Consider the following 17,388-nt stretch of genomic DNA (forward strand, 5'->3'; position numbering starts at 1 on the left):
GAGTCGGCTTTCTCCACACCTTTGAAAAATAAAACTAGATAGTTTAAATAACCTTTGGTTGATTGTTGTTTGTCTTATGTTGAACTTGGTGTCTGTCATCTCCAAATCAGCGGATTTGGCGGCATTCATAATGCCATGTGGCATGGAACTCCCAAAGCAGACACCGCCGACACCTCCACATCAAAAATTGTTCCTGTCCCAACGTTTTGCTTGTGACTTTGTCCTCGAATTGAGACTGATATGAGATTAATGGAGATTTGAATCAGTCACCATTGAATCTCTTTGTGCAACACCGTTAGAGGGCAACAACATCTGAAAAGGTGGCGCTGATTATCACTAGGGTATGCACTAAAAAGATGCCCAAAAGTGGTGTCATTTCTGTGTCAAATCTGTAATGAGAGGTTTCTGTAGTTTAGCTGAATGACAATTTGTTATGTGTTTCTATCCGAACAATGATCTAGTTGCGACTTTGCCTATTGTTAATGATAAAGAACAGTGGAACCTCCTTTTGCGGACATTAAGGACACTAGTTTCAGACCCAGAACAATGATCATTAGTTGAGGCTATGCCTAGCTCTAATGATATCCGAAAGTCAAAATGAAACCAGCCTTTGCGGACACCTTTCTATGAAGAACACCCTCTCCAATAATGACACTAGTTTTGGATCCAGAATGGACATTCCAATCCATTCAAGTTGACCTCTCTAATGAGGGCTGTACTTGTCAGTCCTGAGGGTGTCCTTATAGAGAGGTATTGCGACACATGCAATATATACACGAAGTGGCTAGGTACACAGCAGACTGCTGTGTACGCAGGAACAAGTTGGTTGCATACACAGCAGAGGCGAATTAACATAACCGCGTCATCAATGACGTCAGCTGGAGAAAAATGGCGGTGTGGCGGCTGCGGTTGAAGAACTTCCCGCTTCCCTTCAAGTTGGGGCCAAATTCTCATCCCTTCCCGCCTTCCAAACAGCTCTCTTTCGGTATCGGGAGCAACACAACGTTGCCTTTGTAATACGGCACTCTAGAACCATCGACAAACAAGAAAGTGTCTTAAAAATGATGGGAAATTCCACAGCACTTAATTTCACAGCCAATAAATGTACAGCATCAGAGTCCCATCCCATGCTTTACATCCAGATAGTCTAAATAAAATAAACAAGCAGGCGGACAGCTCCAGTATATGAAAAAGTCAAAATGCTGAATATAATATTTATCCAAATCAATTAGTATGAAATCAAAAAGTTATCATTTATGGAGGAAGTTAATTTGTGATAGCCCATTTGAATAAAACCTGTTGACCTAGGTGAGATTCCCATCATTCTATCACTTGAGCCTGCGCTGTTGGATATTCAAGATGGCTACATTGACATTATTTCTAGCCTTGGTAGTAGTCGCTTATGGTGAGTTGTCCATCTCCTTCTAATACTGAGAACTGACAAACTTTTTAATTTTGTGATTTGGGAACATTTCTGAAAAAAATAAGAAAATAAAAACTTTCATGATTTTCGTTTGGGGATTATGAAATTTCTTTTACTGGCAATCAATCACAAAATAGTTTTGGCAATTTTTATTTTCGGGAATCAAGGTTTTTCGTGAAATCTACAAAAAGAAAAGCAAGTAACCACATTTTGTCCCAAATCTACATTTATAAAAGCTTTTTCGGAGGCGTCTGTGGGCAGCTGCCTCTCTGCACCACTGACACTGCTGAATATTGCCCTGGGTTGTTACAGGTACCAATAAAATTTGATGGTAGGCCCTTAGTAGAATCTTAGATTTCTCTAACCAGGTTAGAGATCTGTTTCAGTATAATAATGATAGTGAACTGCAAGCTGTAGCTGAGGTAGTCAAGATACTTCCCGCTGCCGCAATCAGTCCTTCTAAAGTAGATTATATAGTGCATCTAAAGTAGATTATAACAAATTTCATGGCAGACTAAAATTACCTTCACATCGGCCATGATGGAAGGATTATAACAAATCTCATGGCAGGCTAAAATTACCTTCACACCGGCCATGATGGAAGGATTATAACAAATCTCATGGCAGACTAGAATTACCTTCACACCGGCCATGATGGAAGAACTGGAGCGTCCTAATTAAGACTTCAATGCGTTCATTAATTCTTGATCTCCCAAAGAAATCTTTTAAAGGGGGACCACACGTCCCCCATATATGCAGGAGCCAGGTTTCACGAAGTCGCCTCAGATGTATTAACATGTGGGACCTACAAAACGGTACATCGGCACATTTCTACGCTCCGGACGCAGTGGACCGGCCTCGTCGTTCACCCAAGGAGATCCCATTGGGATGACGCAGTGGACTGCCCCGGGGGGTCTACACTATTCACGTTTGGACGAGAAATATTTTTATCTACATGTAACTGCATATTAGTCGCCAGGCCTGAGACCACCAGCTGAACCACCTGGAATTTGTCTAATAGCCTCCCTTTGTTATTGTATTATTGGGTCCCCTATTCTGCCCTTTCAAATGTATTACTAATCCATTCCAGCGCGTGGCGAGTCCGGGATTTTGCATCCTGGGCCGAGAACGGTCTCGGCAACGCCTGGTCAGAAGGTGGTCCTGGATTGTGTCATTGTTGATGCCGGCGGAGACAAGGTTGGTACCTTGGTCGCATACTGTATTTACATTTTTCTTGATGATAATGTTGCCTCTCGATATTTTGTATACGAGGTATAAGGAGTATCAAAAACCTGCATCTCAGGACTAAGAGCAACTAGACTAGTTTCTCTAAGCTCAGGATGACCACCACCGAGCCATGAGGATAAATATCCCTGCTTGTCACCATGCGCCGCCACTTGAAGTTTCGAACTAATGCTGACCTCTGATAACGATTTTCGCCAGTGTTCAAGTGCGATGAGGCAGTTTTGGACATGACTTGTGAATTTCAGGCAAGCCTAAGGTAAGGCCTAAGGCCCTGCTCGCCACTATGCGCCGCCACATGTAAAAGCAGACCTCTCATAAATGATTTTTTCCAGCGTCGCAAGTATTGGAAACTTTCTTTTCCTGTGTCTATTCATTGAGATAACTGCCTCATTTTTATTTTTTAGGTTTTGTGGATGAAGGGAGATGACAAAGAGGTCGTTGCCATTAATGGCATGCAGCTCATGATTGAACCAAACATAAATGTTGTTACCATAGATACGAATGAAGGAACCAACTATCAGCTGACTATAAACAAGTAAGTCCACGTTTTCTTTCCCCAGGGCAGGCCAACTCGCCGAACTGGAAGGCCTGCCAATTGGCAATCTGGGGAATTGATTCTCCAGGGTGTGAAGTCTGTCCGTGGTCGAAAGCTGCGTGCACCTAGGCTACCTTTATCACTCTCAAGGCTCGATTCCACTAGAACTATACTGAGTTACGATCACCGCTCAAGGAAAATTACTAGTGCGCTCAATCCCAGCAGTTATATTTTAGAGTAATGTTTTTTTCATTTATAATCATTGTAGGTTTTCTGGTCAGTATGCCGATGTCTACTACTGCCTTTTGGACCGCGGAGAAGCGGACTGGAACAGTAAGCAAAAGGCTGTGTTCACTGTCCAGGCTGATGTTCCGGAATGTAAGTGTAGATTGCCGAGTGATTTATGCAAGGCCAACTTACTAGACTAATATCTCAGAGCCGTCTCGCTGGTGAATCCAAAGGGATGACGTTTAATGATATGAAAGCAACGATTAGGAAACAGGACGTGGTGTCGGCTACGTCACACCAGCTTTGGCGCAAATATCTCTGTACAGTTTTATAGGGGGTCATTTTACGGGGGGGGGGAAGGATTGTCGGGGGGGCAATTGACAGGTGGGGAATTGTCCGGGGGAGCGGGAATTGTCCTAGAACCATTTTTACATACGGAATTTCTTTCACGGTAGATTAAACCCTTTCCTCTGGAGATATAAGCATGACATTTCCACAGATGAATAAGTAATACATAAACTACATGTATATGATTGGCGAAAAAATCCCTAACCTCTTATAATACATTGCGTACATTTCAAGCATTGTAGGTCCATGGTAGCGTACCTGGGGACGGATAAAACGTGAAGTAGGCGCCTAACTAATGCAATGGTCCACATGAAGAGAATCGACCAATGGAGAGCTGACTCGTCGGGTCAAATCTTAGTCCAACATCGAAATCGCGTGATAATTCCTCAAATTTTTAATTTGTCTTTTTTTGTGCATTTTGATGAAGATGAGTGGGGAGCGACAGCTTAGTAATATTGCCCTTAATAATACCAATGTTTTGTTCTTTGATAATACCAATGTTTTTTTAAATTATACATTCCAGCACCGCCTCAGGTCTCGACGCCTCGTCTCCTCGGTTTTGAGGAAGGCACCACAGCAAAGCTGAAGTGTACAGTGAAGAACTTCTCCGGACAAAGTGTGAGTCAAGTTTTCGATCGAAACGAGTAGCCCTGATCATGACCGGGCTGAAATTATTAATCCAGAATATATTCAATGATAACCAAACACTCATCCAATTTGAAACGAGTCCATGGAATGCATATTTCTCCCATTAAAGGGGTACGCCGTTCATATACTATATCTGCTGTTGGTCAAACTATATCTAGTTCCTGCTTCTAGCGCCAGGCGACGCCCCCCATGTGTCGACTGGGTTTGTCATATGAGAATACTACAAGGTACATGTAGGTGATTGTTTCAATCGTCGCAAATCTGAAGAAAAACACTGCCAAGCCACGGCAGTGGCGTGTGTCATTTTCACGAAACGATCACTGTAATCTTATCTCGACTTCACTTGATTCTAGATTATGTGGCTGAAACGTCCAAAAATCGAAGCCGTCTCTTCGGATCTGTTGAGCATCGGAAAGACAATTTACTTCAAAGACACAAAATCGAAATACAAGGTCGAAGTAGAAAACGTTGATGACAGCACCCGGGAAGTTACTCTCACGATAAATTCCATCCTGCCGGAGGATGCTGGGAACTTTGCATGCAGCGTGCAGGTCTTGGGGATGGATTTCAACGACTACCCGAGCTCTGAGGTCACAGTGACCGTTAAGGAGAAGGAGATACCTAAACCGAAGCAGTGTAAGTTTGTAAAAGGTGTTGCAAAGATGCGGGCCAAAGATACAGAATAAAATATTCAAATATTTACTATTTTCAATGATAAATATCGTTTTAACACCTGGCCAAACCCAGCAGCAAACTTGTTTGATCTACAGCTTCTGATTTAAGTCCTCCAGGTGTTCAGTTTAAGCGAAAACGGCAGCTTTGTTCGATTTTTGTAGCAATCTTCTTTTCGATTTGAAGCAAGATTGCAAGGAATCCTGAAGCATAATTTTCGGAATGGTCGAGTATGGTTTTAAGAGGCCGATTTAAATCCAAAGAAAACTTTGATCACAGGAAAGCATTTTCTGGCTCAGGACTGTCAAAATGTGGTTAGACTAAGATCCCTTTTTCTTTCTGTACACTTTGAAAAATTCTTCATTTAAGGTTACTGGAAGGCCTTTGAAAATAGTCGTCTGCCCAATGTCTCAAGTGCGCAGTACCGGAAGATTGTCGGACCCCCATCCACATTGGAGTGCATGGCACGCTGCAGGAATGAACCCGGATGCAAGTCAATAAGTTATAACTCGAAAGCTTTCACATGTTACGTGATGCAAGTCTCATCAGGCGGTGATATGTCGAAGATCGGACCAGTCAGGAATTTTCTCTACGCTGAATTGTTTTGTTGATTGCAATTTTATCAATAAAGAATTCTGAATATAATAATTACTTGTTTATTTATTCAAATTCACTATGGCATACAAAATATATACATGAACATAAAACATATATTTACAAAAATACAACATGGCACAGTAGGGACAGTAAATAGGCTAAAGTCTTTAATTGACTGCCCTTAAAAGACAACAATAGTGTTGATAAAGCACAATAAGTTAAGTTGGACGACATAAAGCACAGCGATAAAAGCTTGTCCAAGTGCATGTGTTCTGTACATTTATAAAAGAAAAACTTGCTTAGACTTGTAAAAGGCTATGACCATGCGTTTAAATCATTCATGGTTGAAACTACCTTTAGCTTTAAATGGCAACTGGTTCCAGAGCTTTACAGTACGATTAAAAAAAGAAGCATAAAAAGTTTCGATACGACCCAACGGACTTTTTAGAAGTATGTGATCGCCTCTTCTAGTATAAAAAGTAACACAAGACTCAACTGGAACACTAAATTTACCGGTTAGGCAGTTGTGTAAAAATAAAGGTCTGAAATCTAGTTGGTGTGTCTACTTGGAGGCGATATAGAAATGCTGCGTTGTTGAAAACAGTGTGAAAACAGTGTAAACACTTGCAGCTCAGAGCATATTGTCGTGTCCTAGCACGACGGGATCTCATCCCTCGTAAGCATGCAGGAAGTAAGAAGCGAATCTATACGCATCATGTCTAACAGTAACAAAGTCTCTTTATTGACAAACACATCTCGACGATGAAGCTTGTTGAAGACAACGAACGATGAAGACATATGATGATGATGATGTAGACAGCAGATGATGGTTTAACTGGAACGATAGAAAAAACTCCTAAGCATCTAATATGTACAATAGAACATCTAAATCAATATACCAATAGTTAGTCTTGTCACAATCTAGGACCATGTCACATCCAGAGACAAGTCCTTCACAACCTAAGATTCATTCCGGACGGTGGCGCCGCCAAGTGAGAAGACAGTGGAACTAACCGACACACGAGGGACAGACAACAAAGTGTCCAAAACACAACCGGAATGTACTAATGTGTAGCAAAACACTCTCCAATGAAGAGATTAATATCAATAGTTTGCTCTGAATAACAGTTGGGGACCGTAAGAACTGCTATCATAATAATATATTGATATCGTGTTTGTACGAAGTCTCTTTTCACGGCTCTCCATGCGTAACGGCCATATCACATTCGACTTTACTTCAATGCATCCTGCTTATAAAGAATTCATTCCTGGTGACATAAAACCTAGATTGCCACAAATACCACAGTACATATTCGCGGAATGATAGTATACATGCATTGAAATACTATGCCATTGTTCAAAGGGCATTCATCGCCCATTTCAAATATATTCTATAAAAGTGCATTTTCGCGCCCGGGTGTCCGTGGGCTGTGAAACTGTACCAAACTATTTCGTGTTCCGTAAGCAGTAGGCCGGCGGGCCTGGACAGGGACACTCGGGGAGAAGACTTGGACTACTGATGTATCGAGTGTCTCGGGGTATGGGTACGCACCATCTTTCACCTCAGATTTATAACACAAAATGCAACGGGTGAAATTGAATGCAGCGCCGTTATTATCATAGAAGATGACTGCTGCCAGGCAACCAACGTAAGGGTATATGTTCCAGGCGATTTATGGGTGACAGTCTATGTAAAAGCCTTTCTTCACATCTGTGGTAAACGGGTCATCATTGGCTTATTACTTTGTAATCGAAATGACCGAAATGGTAATGTAATATTGAGGTAACTTCCTTGTCCTAACATTGATATCATAAACTAGATACATATCTATAAGTATAACGCCTTGATACAACTCCGGCAAAACGTTGTGTGCGTTCTGCGAGTGAAGCCGCGTTTTTTTTATCCGTGCAAGTATGTTTTGGGTTAAAATCTTTTAATCTCAAATTAAGTAACTGCAATCTGCCGAATCATATGAACATCTGATCCGGAATTCCGCTAATTTATTCCTAACCATGAAATTCTCTATTTCAGCCGGCTAAGGCAGTGAGATGGGCTGCTCCGTGAGTACCACCGTCGACCCTGCGGCGAATAATCCAAAGAAACCCGCAGCTAAACCCGGGCCGTCTGATGAGCCAACTGCGAAGCGACCACGCCGCGAGCCCCGCCTGGTTACAGAGAATGACCTGGTTTGGCGGGAGAAGAAGAAGCTGATTCCTGACTTAAATGTGTTCAAGGAAATTGACCAGAGAGCAATTACAGTAAGTTGGTTTAATACGGTGGCTCACATGATTAATGTTTTAACACGAAATTTAAAAAGTCGATCGAGATACGTGTATTTAAGGAAGAAGGAGTTCATGTTAAAAAGATCATTTAAGATTTTGTGACTCGCCAATTTAGATAAAAGTTTAAGGCGTACGCTGTCTGTTAAAAATCGAAATTTCCAATTTCGTTCATTAATTCTTACTAAATATAAATTTTAGCATTGCCGTTGTGTAGAAAGATATTCAAATGCTATGATAATCAAGTGTCAACAAAATTGTGTCCATACATAACTGTATTTCCATTTTCCTGGACCCCAGTGATTACGAACGGCGTACGTCTCAAAAGTTAAAGGTCTCAATAAGTAAAAAGGCCAATTTCATTTTCTATTTTGTCTCTTCTTCCGTTCAGGCTCCTGATAATCTTCGCAGCAACCCTGCTGGACTTGTGGCGTACCTTATAGCCCCTTGCAAGACGGAGCTCGAGAAATATCGTGCCATCTTCCGCTGGATCGCATCCCATATCGATTACGATGTGGAATTTCTAGATACCGGTAAGCTGCTGGTATATACGATATACATGGTAGGGGTCGTGTGGGATTACGCTCGCAAAGTGACCAATTTGTGTTGCCAGTATCTCACAATTCACCAATCAAATACAACTACGACCCTAATGTGAAGGTTTGGGTATCTGGTGCAAGTAGTTTGGTCTCAGCATGCATCTTGGTGATGCCTTGTGTGTCACACCAGGCACTGGTTTGACGTCACGTCTGATGGATTTAATGAAACTGTGGAGTGAGACTAAGGTTATATTCCTTCTTTTACAGGGCGCCCTGTAAGCAACAAAGCAGAAGACTGCCTGGTAACTGGAAGGGCAATATGCGCTGGGTACAGTGGAATAGTTAAGGAACTGTGCAGGTATGCGGTTCCCCTTCATGATACCCTCTTCTTAGCCTTGGATTTTTTTCTTTTGTGGGTATACTAAAGACAGATCCAGGCCTATGTCTCTAAAATAAACCTGGCTGTCGTCTCTCGTTCCTCCCACATTGATCCCCAGAGCGTTGTCTTCGTTGACGTACCGTATGGCAATGTGGCCAGTTCCTCGATGTCCCAGATTGGGAAGTTCTGGAGCACATGTGGTGTCTGATCTGATGTGTTGCCCTGGCACATTCCGGACTCGGCCATGTTCATCCATTTGCGGCGGGCTTTAAGTCTACAGTGGCCTGTAGTAAGGCGATAGATCGTAGTCCCCTCTTCTCTCTTCTAGGTGGTTTGGTTGGCTTGTTTATGAGAGCAAGACATGAAGATAGGTACCACCATTTTGGCTAGGATTGTGAAATCTTAAAGCAATTAGAACCCTTTCAAAACGAAGTGAATATCAATTTCAAGGGTGGGAGTCAATTCGTTGTTTTCCAGAGAAATGACTCCTACCCTTGAAATTGGCATTCACGTCATTTTGAAAGAGTTCTTATTGCTTTAGGATTTCAAGCTCGAGCCAAAATGATGTGCCTATGGTCAACGGTTGAAATTCTTGATGACATATGCCAACTATTTCAGCCATGCAGAAATTGACATGGAGACTGTCAGTGGTTGTTCAAAGGGAGGGAACTATCGGGTCGGTGATAAGGAAGAGTTTGGCATTACCAATGGCCTCCCCACAAACACCGACCACGCCTGGGTCATTGTCAGATTGAACGGGCGGCAGTTCCTGTGTGATCCAACATGGGCAGCAGGAAAAATTGGTAAGGATCGAATAGCTAACGAGATTTGTATGTTTGAGTTTCCCTCTGAACATTCCATGATCCAATACGCTTAAGGGTGGCAGACCATCAGCACCACCGTTTTGGCTGGAAATTATTCTACCAAGCTGGCTGTAGGTCTTCCTTTGGCGGTGACCGATCGGGAAATCATCCTGTACATGTTCGAATGAACGGTCCAAGAGGGATGGGCTCACTGAATTTCTTTTTTTTTCAGAAAAAAAGAATGGAAAGACGATCTTCAATAGAGAGTGGGAGGAAAGCTACTTTCTCTCCGATCCTAAGGCTTTCTTCGAGACCCATTGGCCAATGGGGAATGAAAATGAAAGTCTTCCTGACAAACAGGTAAGGCCTATCTAAACGATGAGACACTCGATTTGTATCTATTTATCGATATGTCCCAAGCAAATATCTTCTGAGGTTTGTAGTTGCACGCAAAATTCGTCTTTGCCTTAAAATTGTAGCTGCGCGATTTTGGTCATCCACCGTTTGGCTGTTGTTGTTGTGGCGAGACTGGATTTTTCAAGTTTCCATCGCCAATCAAGTTATTCGAAATGTGGCGCGCTCAAACATTTAAATACAGTGGAACCTCCTTTCGCGGACACCTATAGCCGCTCTAATAAGGACAATAGTTTTGGTCCCACATTGGTTGTTTCCATTCAGTTTGACCTCTCTAATCAGGATACCTCACTGTAAAGGACTGCACTTGTCTGTCCCGAGGGTGTCCTTAATAGAGAGGTTCTACTGTATCTAATTTCAGCTGATGAAGTCACCAAACAAAAACTTCACAGATTGGCTAGAAAGGCCGCACAGGAAAATGGCGGCCAGTTGCCTCGGTGTTAACCTGACGTCCAACAAGGAAGGCTTGATAAAAACAAAGCAAAACGAGGTTGATATTGAATTCACATCCAAGTATAAGCTGGAGACTTTAGTCTCCATGGAAATGCTGAAGGACAACGCTTGGATCAAGATAGACGATATGAAACTAGCTTATCGCGAGGGCGATAAGTACAAAGTGCGGATACGCTTACCTTACGGGAATGTCCCGTTTGTTGTGAAAATTCTTGGTAAACTCACCGAGGCGGAAGGTGAGCTAGCGGAGCGGCAATTATTCATTGCTTCATACAGGATCATCTGCACGGGCGAGGGAAACAACAAGGGGTACCATCCTAAATTCTGCAAACGCGCGGGAATAGAACCCGATGCTGCAAAACTCGGTTTTAAGTTAGAGAGTCATAAAGGCCCGATGATCCTCTCAAAGGGGAAGGAGTTGGTCGCAATCTCCACCCCAAATTCCGACCCAATTTCCCAGGCCCCCCATCTGTATCGATTGAGGGACAATCAATTACTTGATGGGCAAGTCTATGTCGAGCGCACCAAGGACAAACTTATCTGCCACGTTAGAATGTATGAACAGGGGGAGTATGCGCTGATGATCTATGGCGACCTACTGCAAGAGGGTGGTTCAACCTTACCAACGTTGGGTACTTTCCTAATAAATTGTACCTCGCCTTTACCAAATGAACTCCCAGCTTACTGTAAGAACGGAAATATCCACGGGCCTAACAATACATTTATATCCCTCGGTCTAAAAGATTTAAGTGGGGACTCGTCCATCAAGACGGCAGGCAAGGGTGGCCAGTGTAGCATCAAGTTCAAAGTGCCCTTGCATGAGACGTACAAGCCACTATTGTTCGACTGCAGTGGCAACAGACTCCCCAGCGGCCACTGCGCAGGGGTGCTCGATGGCAACACCCTTACAATCCTGCTGAAACTCCCCGAACCTGGTAACTTCACTTTAGAGCTATTTCGTAAAACCACTGGGACCACTCTCGATAGACTGGCCCAATACATGATAAAAAACGACGACCCTTTCCAGGGGGAGCTGTTCCCTGAGCTGTATGATATCATCGGGCCTCTACCTCAAGCAGCTGAGGCTGGCCTAACCCCTCTTGACCCCAAAATGAAATATCACGTTAAAACGTCGAAGCCAGACCACATCGTGAAATTCGTCGCCAATTCCAACCTGGACACATTTGGAGTTCTGGAGTGGAATGGCGACCAAGAGAAACGGTTTAAGCAGGTTGCCGAAGAAAAGGGCGGGAAGTCAGTGTTGACTTATGACGTCGAGCTACCGTCTGCTGGTATCTATTCCTTTGAAATTTGGTTGAATAGCAGTCCCACCAAGAAGCTTGTCGCGATGATGATTGAGTATACATATGTAGACGATTGGACTTTTGTAAATATTATTATGCCACTGGTGATTTAACATAACATAACATAACATAACATAACATAACATAACATAACATAATTTATTTCTCTCCAAAAAACCCTTTCGGGTATAAGAGGTTACATGATTTAACATTTACATATGGTGGACCAAGCTGATGAATTCTTTACAAAAACTATGAATATTGTCTAAGTTTACCCGGGAACATTTAGTCATAATGCGATGGAAAAATTCATGATAAAAAACCTGAGGTAATTCTTTTAAGTTTGGAAACAACCTTACTCGCATGTGACGGAAATACGGACACGTAATAAAATAATGAAGTTCGTCTCTTACACAAACCTGGTCACAAAGACCACAAATATTTTCTGCAGTTTCATTTCTATACATTCTGGTTACTGTTTCTGGGAATTTTATAGATCCAGTACGAAATTTACAAATACTGACCGTTTGATATAATGGTAATTTTTTAACATAGGGCTCCATATTCAGGTTTTGTTTAAACATTCTATAAATTATACATCTGAAATCGTTATTTACCTCGTTTCTCCATAGTTGTTCACACTGGTCTCTGATTTGGTAGCTCCAGTTTGTGCTGCCCCCTGTCTTGATCTTGGTCTACTATGGATGATGCAATAGTTTGGTTGCTATGGTAATAGTTATTCAAAACTACTAAACTGGTTTAGTAAAATTATTTGTTTGATGCTAATAATTTTATAATAAATATCAGGGGTTTTTGGTGTTGTTGTAGGCAGCATTCAGTTTTGTTTGGATTTATTGTACACAACAGGCCAGGGGCGTCTGCTAATTTCAGCCATTTTCTCACTCTTGCACAATTATTTCAAGAGGACAAAAGACCCTTTTAAACCATCTTTTCACCTTTTCCATATGGTGCCCAGTTTGGAAGCTAAATGAATGCCCAGAGCATAAATTAAACCCCTCTATGCCAGTTTTACTGAGCCAGTTTTGGCATATTTTATAGTTGTTGTGTGTGACTTCGGTTGGCACACCTGGTTTCTGCCCCGCCCTATTTGGCATGTTGGTTTGGCAGGACAGGTTCATCTGATGAGGAACTGAGGTTGTTTGAAATTAGAAGAGGCCCAGCCTGTTACGTAGGCCAATGTTAGGTTTATGGTAGGACGTTGATTGCGAGTGATTGGTGGTCCATGTATTTGTAATATAATAAAGTGTCTCAAGGAATATTTGTGTCGCGTCCATATATGTTCATATTCTATTCTATATTATTGTTGTTTCATAATGTTCATACACGCATGATTTATAATCGAACCCCCCACACACGGTGGACAATGAAGAGGTCAAGTGTGTTATGTTACACATAAGCAATTATTCACATTCACTTGAGGAAGTTAAAGGCTGAGATATGGGACACGTGTGAATAGCTTTCTGGAGGGTGGGTCGTACGATCCAAGAGCTATTTTTAGCGATTACCTGGTGCAGGCCATCTGTGAGTTATTTTTGAATCGACCAATCACTGAGCGTGTAGTGATCATACCTGTATAAATTAATGTAATATTTTCGGCTTGGCGAAAAATGAAAACCTTCCAGAATGTAAAACTGGACTCACTATTACATGTGTATACTGTATGTGCATGATTATCCGTCCATATATTTTGGCTGAGCGAAGCACTAATGTATGCATAATTATACATATCTTCATTATTCCAGATTAATTGGTCCGTCACTCATAAAATTGATTAGTAAAAATAACCATCACATGTTAATTTTTTACGACACTGGTAAACTCCTGTTGCAGCGACTGTGAAATAAGTTTCTTCACGGATCCGTGGTTGTTTGAACTATCAAAAAAGTATTTCTTAACCATTTTAATGGGTTTTTGTTAATTTTTTAGGTTTTTTGGGACTAATTTCACAGTTGGTGCAATGGGAATTCTAGGCCCATATACCAGATCAGCTGTTTTACTGACCAGTGTACCTTTTCACTGTACATGTATAGAACTAGAAATAAACATTAACTCCTGATTTCCTCAGGATGGACACTCGTGAGTCATTTTACACTCTGTTCACTTATATTAGTTGAAAAAAGAAAAGTGGAAATAGTAAAAAAAACAAAAAACATTGATGAGTTCATTTACATATACATGTACATATATTACGTACTTCGTCGCTGTAGCTCTTCGTAAGGTTTGCGAAACCTGTCTAGTTTGCAACCGGCCATGTCACTGTATACGCTGATTCTCAGTCATTATCTGAAGTGTGAACCAACGTGGAGTACTACATCGCTTCAGGCTAGTGACTTTTTTCTCTCATTTGCATATCACGTTCCGCCGTTTCTGAAGATCCATGAAATGTAATATCCTCCGATTATGTTGTAAATTGCAGCAAACTTAGCCATTATATTCATGTTAGATATGCCAAATATGTCCATATTTTTTTTCTGTTAAGCGACGCATGAGATTTGAGACACTTATTTTTTCACGTACTGACATCCTCGTCTACAAGGTTTTTCAATAGCCCCTCGCGTATGTCACTTTTATTGTGAGGTACTCATGAGAAAGCCCTATATCCCAGGTTGATGTAAAACGTGTTTTTTCAGCTGAAAGGATAATTCTTTGCTCCTTGATATGGCCCTCCAATCACTCTTGCTCGATATTCTGACTCTGAAGATTTGTCAATTACAAACTAAAGTTAAGCCGCAGTAGGCGCTATTGCAGAGACTGTGCATTACCAGCTATTGCGGGCCTAGCACACTCTGTTTTGAATAGAGGGAGACTCCATCATTCCTATTGTTTGAGATTGGAAAGGTGTGAATTAATCTGGCAATTAGCCTCCTCTGCATTGGTGCATACAAACACTAAAATGTTTGGTTTTTGCTGATTTAGGGTCAAATAAATCAGCCAAAAGTTTTGAAAGCTTCACAAATGATTGTTGAAAGGAAGTACTTTATGATAGTTTGCGAAATTTTGATTAATTCTAGGTGGAAAGTAATATTTTTCGCATATTTGTTGGGAAAAAATTGAAAATCCTCCAATTTTCAACCCCCCTATGGACACTATGAATTTTTCTCCAATAAAGCTGAAATCTTGGGAATATAATCCTAAGAGTTATATCAACCACGTCTGAAGTCGGGAGTTTGTATCAAATGTATAGTTTCGGAGCTAGCGCAGCTAGAAAAGCCCCCAAAACCCACTTTCTCAGGAATTTACACTACGGGCTACGAGTGAAGCATTACAGATTTACCAAAATTTTCAACCTATAGATGGACACATCGAATTTCCATCCAAATCACTCCAAATTTTGCCAGTAAATACCTAGACATATATAGAATTGTGTCAGAAGTCGGGAGTTGGGATTATTTTAACACCCCGCCCAAAAAGCCAACTTTATTGATATTTCCTATGCATTTTCCATTAGGCTTGCCAGGACCAATTAAGCAGGTGCACTAATTGGCTTAATTGGCTAGGCCCGCAATAGCTGGTAATGGTAATTTGGCGCTTTCTTGTTCTAACGTAACCTTTGGGTATATCCTCAAGTCATGTGCCGCGACAAAATCGGCTGTTCACTGGATGTCTTCGGCGGTTTCCCACAGCTTTGTCTTCATTGACTTTGGCTCCAGCCAAAGGTCTTGTCTTCTTTTCATCAGGGGACAATCCTGCAGAATTTACCCAGGCGTTTGGTCGCCAAGTCCATATTTGCAGGAAGTCACGAAGTCCCAAATTGCTGCTTGAGGAAAGAGTTGCAAATGGATATTTTATTTTGACTTGTATACAAGAATACTCCTTCGTGCCGGTATATTCTGAGATCAGCCAGAAAAGGTCAGTGATTTTATTTTGGAAAGAATTCATTTTTGTATTTCTAGGTGGCATTTTATCTGCTGACGCGGTTTGCATTGAAAACTAACAGAAACTTTCGGAAATCCAAGATTCTTACATTCTTCAAATAGTCCTGTCGACCAACCAACCTCGTCCGCATGCTGTGATTTCAGCCATCTATTTCCAGTTTATACTGAAAATTTACTGAAATTTGCCAAAACAACAAAGCGAAAAATGGGCGTTCTCCTAACGATGGCATTATCTCACATAATTTCATTAGATAATGCAGACGTTAGAACTAACGCCTACATCAATGCACGCAGATGACATCATGACTAGCTTGCAGAGCTGCTGCCCTCTATATTTCCGTTGTTTGAGTCACAAAACCGCGCGGCCGTGGGGACCAACACGCAAATCCTTTGCCTTTTTATTAGGCATTTCAGAGTGTTTCAATGAATACTTCACTTATAAAATTGCCAATACATTTACAAAAGATTTGACACACAATTTTTTTCTCGGTACATACATGTTTGCAAGGTAACTTTAGAGAGTGTCTCAAGAAGTTGTAATTGCCGATTGAAAAATACAATGTGAGGTTTTTATTGATATACACTGCGCATTCAAGATGAGTTGACACACATCGGAGCTCACAAGATGCGGCAGAATTCTTTCCTTAATTATATTTCCTCTGCCAGGTAAGATTTGACAACAAAAGAGATATGGAAACAAATCTATTTAAATGTGTTTTTCGGTACACGCATCTACAATATTCAGTATACAGAGTCTAGTAATAAAACAATAGGCCCTGTATACATGTACTAAAACTATAGATGCGTGTACCGTAAGACGCATTTGAATAGAATGTACACAAAATACAACTGCTTCATCGACATTTTATATGAGAACACGGTTGTATACATGTAGCACTCTACATCCGTGATGTGCTATACGTCTGTGATGAAAATGACATTCAAGAAAAAAGGACTTTGCATAATCAACACTTTGAGATTGAATGATGATTGATATTTTCGAGGTGCCGGTTAACTTCTTTGCTCAACATGAGGCTGTCATTGCTTAGGACAAGAAGCGTAATCTGGACCATCTGCTCATTCTCCTCGCGCATGACCGGAATTAGAATTATTCAAATACCTTGTTCCGCCCCTGCATGCATTGGTCTCCATAGCTGATGCCGTACCTCTTTTCATGGGAAAATTTGAGACGTGGTCGGAATTTAGTGCACTTAAACTTTCCACTTCACTGTACCTTGAGGCACTACAAAATATATTCACAGCATTTCTCGAATGATAAACCATGTTGTCTTGGGGATGTGTATTAGATTTCCGTGACAAAACTGATTTCAAAAGTCATCGTTTTTGGGATAATTGGTTTGAAATTTAACCTGTACATGTAGTATAATATGAGCAAATTGGAAATCAGCGACATGCCAAAGTAACTGAACTAGTTCTGACTGGACAGACAAGGATGCAGGGATACGCTAAGATCAAGTTTAAACAATAGAGAATCCCTTGATTGAATACGTGTACATGTATGTAAGTCCGCGGCGTCATTGCGTGGGATGCGGTTAAGCAGTATGGGGAACACCTACGAGTTATACAGTCTCCCGTCGCCGGTGTTTGGGTCGACTTGGCCCAA

The 17,388-nt window shown here is 41.4% G+C and overlaps 2 protein-coding genes across 4 annotated transcripts; both read left to right on the forward strand.

Moving 5' to 3' along the window:
- Positions 1 to 1,336: 1,336 nt before the first annotated feature.
- LOC135502409 (hemicentin-1-like) lies at positions 1,337 to 5,747 on the forward strand. The gene is made up of 7 exons (XM_064795223.1): positions 1,337 to 1,405; positions 2,514 to 2,620; positions 3,073 to 3,203; positions 3,472 to 3,581; positions 4,303 to 4,397; positions 4,781 to 5,063; positions 5,469 to 5,747. Exons 1-7 carry the CDS (start codon positions 1,360 to 1,362, stop codon positions 5,708 to 5,710), a joined length of 1,014 nt encoding a protein of 337 aa, XP_064651293.1. The 5' UTR covers positions 1,337 to 1,359; the 3' UTR covers positions 5,711 to 5,747.
- Positions 5,748 to 7,092: 1,345 nt separating this feature from the next.
- On the forward strand, positions 7,093 to 15,388 carry LOC135502376 (uncharacterized). 3 transcript variants are annotated; one of them, XM_064795165.1, is made up of 7 exons: positions 7,093 to 7,345; positions 7,729 to 7,955; positions 8,368 to 8,509; positions 8,783 to 8,873; positions 9,513 to 9,697; positions 9,930 to 10,057; positions 10,473 to 15,388. In XM_064795165.1, the coding sequence occupies exons 2-7, from the start codon at positions 7,746 to 7,748 to the stop codon at positions 11,979 to 11,981; spliced, it is 2,265 nt and encodes a 754-aa protein (XP_064651235.1). In that variant the 5' UTR covers positions 7,093 to 7,345; positions 7,729 to 7,745; the 3' UTR covers positions 11,982 to 15,388. The 3 variants fall into 3 exon arrangements, with proteins under 3 accessions (XP_064651235.1, XP_064651236.1, XP_064651234.1); XM_064795166.1 differs by having other exon boundaries at positions 7,093 to 7,240; XM_064795164.1 differs by lacking the exon at positions 7,093 to 7,345 and adding an exon at positions 7,526 to 7,608.
- The last annotated feature ends 2,000 nt before the right edge of the window (positions 15,389 to 17,388 follow it).

The sequence above is a fragment of the Lineus longissimus genome, chromosome 18, assembly GCF_910592395.1.
Source record: "Lineus longissimus chromosome 18, tnLinLong1.2, whole genome shotgun sequence".
In the NCBI taxonomy this organism is placed as follows: Eukaryota; Metazoa; Nemertea; class Pilidiophora; order Heteronemertea; family Lineidae; genus Lineus; species Lineus longissimus.